The 1,701-nt window shown below is 32.7% G+C and overlaps 1 protein-coding gene across 1 annotated transcript; it reads left to right on the top strand.

Annotated features, from left to right (window-relative positions):
- Positions 1 to 362: 362 nt before the first annotated feature.
- Positions 363 to 1,248, top strand: LOC108488650 (major strawberry allergen Fra a 1.04-like). The gene is made up of 2 exons (XM_017792942.2): positions 363 to 654; positions 748 to 1,248. The coding sequence occupies exons 1-2, from the start codon at positions 474 to 476 to the stop codon at positions 1,044 to 1,046; spliced, it is 480 nt and encodes a 159-aa protein (XP_017648431.1). The 5' UTR covers positions 363 to 473; the 3' UTR covers positions 1,047 to 1,248.
- The last annotated feature ends 453 nt before the right edge of the window (positions 1,249 to 1,701 follow it).

Below are 1,701 nucleotides of genomic sequence, written 5' to 3' on the forward strand. Positions count from 1 at the left end.
GTGATGAAATTAAAATTTAGATACCGGTTAGAGTGGTGAATTTCAAGAGCCAAAAATATATATTAACCCTTAATTGAATCCTATTTTTTCAATCATATTTCATTGTTCTCTATAATATATATATATATATATATATATATATATATATTATGTTAAGCATGTTTGAAAAAGAAAAATCAAGCAGATAAAAATAATAATGAACAAGCTGTAACTATAACTGAAAAGAGTGGGATATTATTAAGAAATTATGGGATGCAATTTTTGACTAATATAAACTCAATGAAAATTAATAACAATATTAGAAATAAATCTAGTTAAAAATTGAAAATAGTTAAGTTCATAAGCTTCAAGTTCAGTCTATAAATACCATCTTGCTTCTAATTTCATTTCGCACCTCAAAACACTCTATCCATTTTTCTTTCGTTTTAACTTGAAAAAAGAAAACCCTTCAAACTCCCAAGTAATTAAGAATCATGGGTGTTATCACTTATGACTTTGAGGTAACTTCCCCAATCTCTCCAGCTAGGCTTTTCAAAGCCCTTGTTCTTGAAGGTGATAAGCTTTATCCCAAAGCTGCCCCTCATGCAATCAAGAGTGTTCAGCTCCAAGAAGATGGTAAGCTCGGAAGTATCGTGAAGATAAACTTTGTTGAAGGTTAGTCCTTTAATTAATTTTCACTTTCTTTTATCCTTTTTTTAACATATGTTCGATACGGGTATGCTTGATAGGCGTATTTTATTTGCTTAGGCCTTCCATTCCAGTATGTGAAGCACAAGATTGAAGGACACGACAAAGACAATTTTTCATACAATTACAGTTTGATCGAAGGTGGACCTTTGGGGGACAAGATGGAGAAAATCAGGTACGAGAATAAGTTCGTGGCAGCTGCAGATGGAGGAAGCGTTTGCAAGAGCTTAATGAAATTTTACACCGTTGGGGACTATGTAATCACTGAAGATGAAATCAAATCTCACATTGGAAGGACCGAGGGAGTTTACAAAGCTATTGAAACTTACCTCTTAGCTAATCCTCATGTTTGCAACTAATATATAAGTTGATGTGATTTTGATTTTTTTTTTTTGTCTTGAAGCCTAAATTATCTTTTGATTGAACTAATAAGAGTGGTGATGATCAACCTTTGATCAGCTACATTTTCATCATAGTGCAAGAATTTTTGTTGTATCATCTTTGACATGTATAATGAAATGCAAAAATGAATAAGGGTCATATCTGGTATAATTTTAGAAAGATTCTGCAATGTACTTTCATATAACACGAATTGGTTAACTCCAAATCCAATGTTGAAGTTAGATTGTATTGTGAACGCCACAAGTGAATTAATTCATAAACGGATTTAGAATCTATTCTACTTGGGTCCTGATCAATGTACTGTTACTCCAGTCAGTGACATATATGCCTATCTTCTGGGAGTCATCTAATCTGATGCCTAAGATAAAACATCTTCCCAATTGAACTTAATAAACGACATATTAGTCTTTCAATTGGTTTGCTCATTTCCGATTAGACTAAGGGTATGTTTAGGTTCATCTACTAATACAAGGTATCTTTTCGTATTACAATCTGACCACATAATACCACTTAGTATTAGTTAAACATTAGATAATCAGTGTAACATCCCAAACCCAGCCTAGACGTTACTGTCAGATCTGGAGATATTACCGTACATCGATGGAAAATCCC

The sequence above is a fragment of the Gossypium arboreum genome, chromosome 10 (assembly GCF_025698485.1).
Source record: "Gossypium arboreum isolate Shixiya-1 chromosome 10, ASM2569848v2, whole genome shotgun sequence".
NCBI lineage: Eukaryota > Viridiplantae > Streptophyta > Magnoliopsida > Malvales > Malvaceae > Gossypium > Gossypium arboreum.

Coding starts and splice junctions, on each gene's coding strand:
- LOC108488650 (XM_017792942.2), top strand. CDS start 474: ATGGGTGTTATCACTTATGACTTTGAGGTAACTTCCCCAATCTCTCCA. Junction 655..747: donor GAAGATAAACTTTGTTGAAG/GTTAGTCCTTTA, acceptor TTATTTGCTTAG/GCCTTCCATTCCAGTATGTG.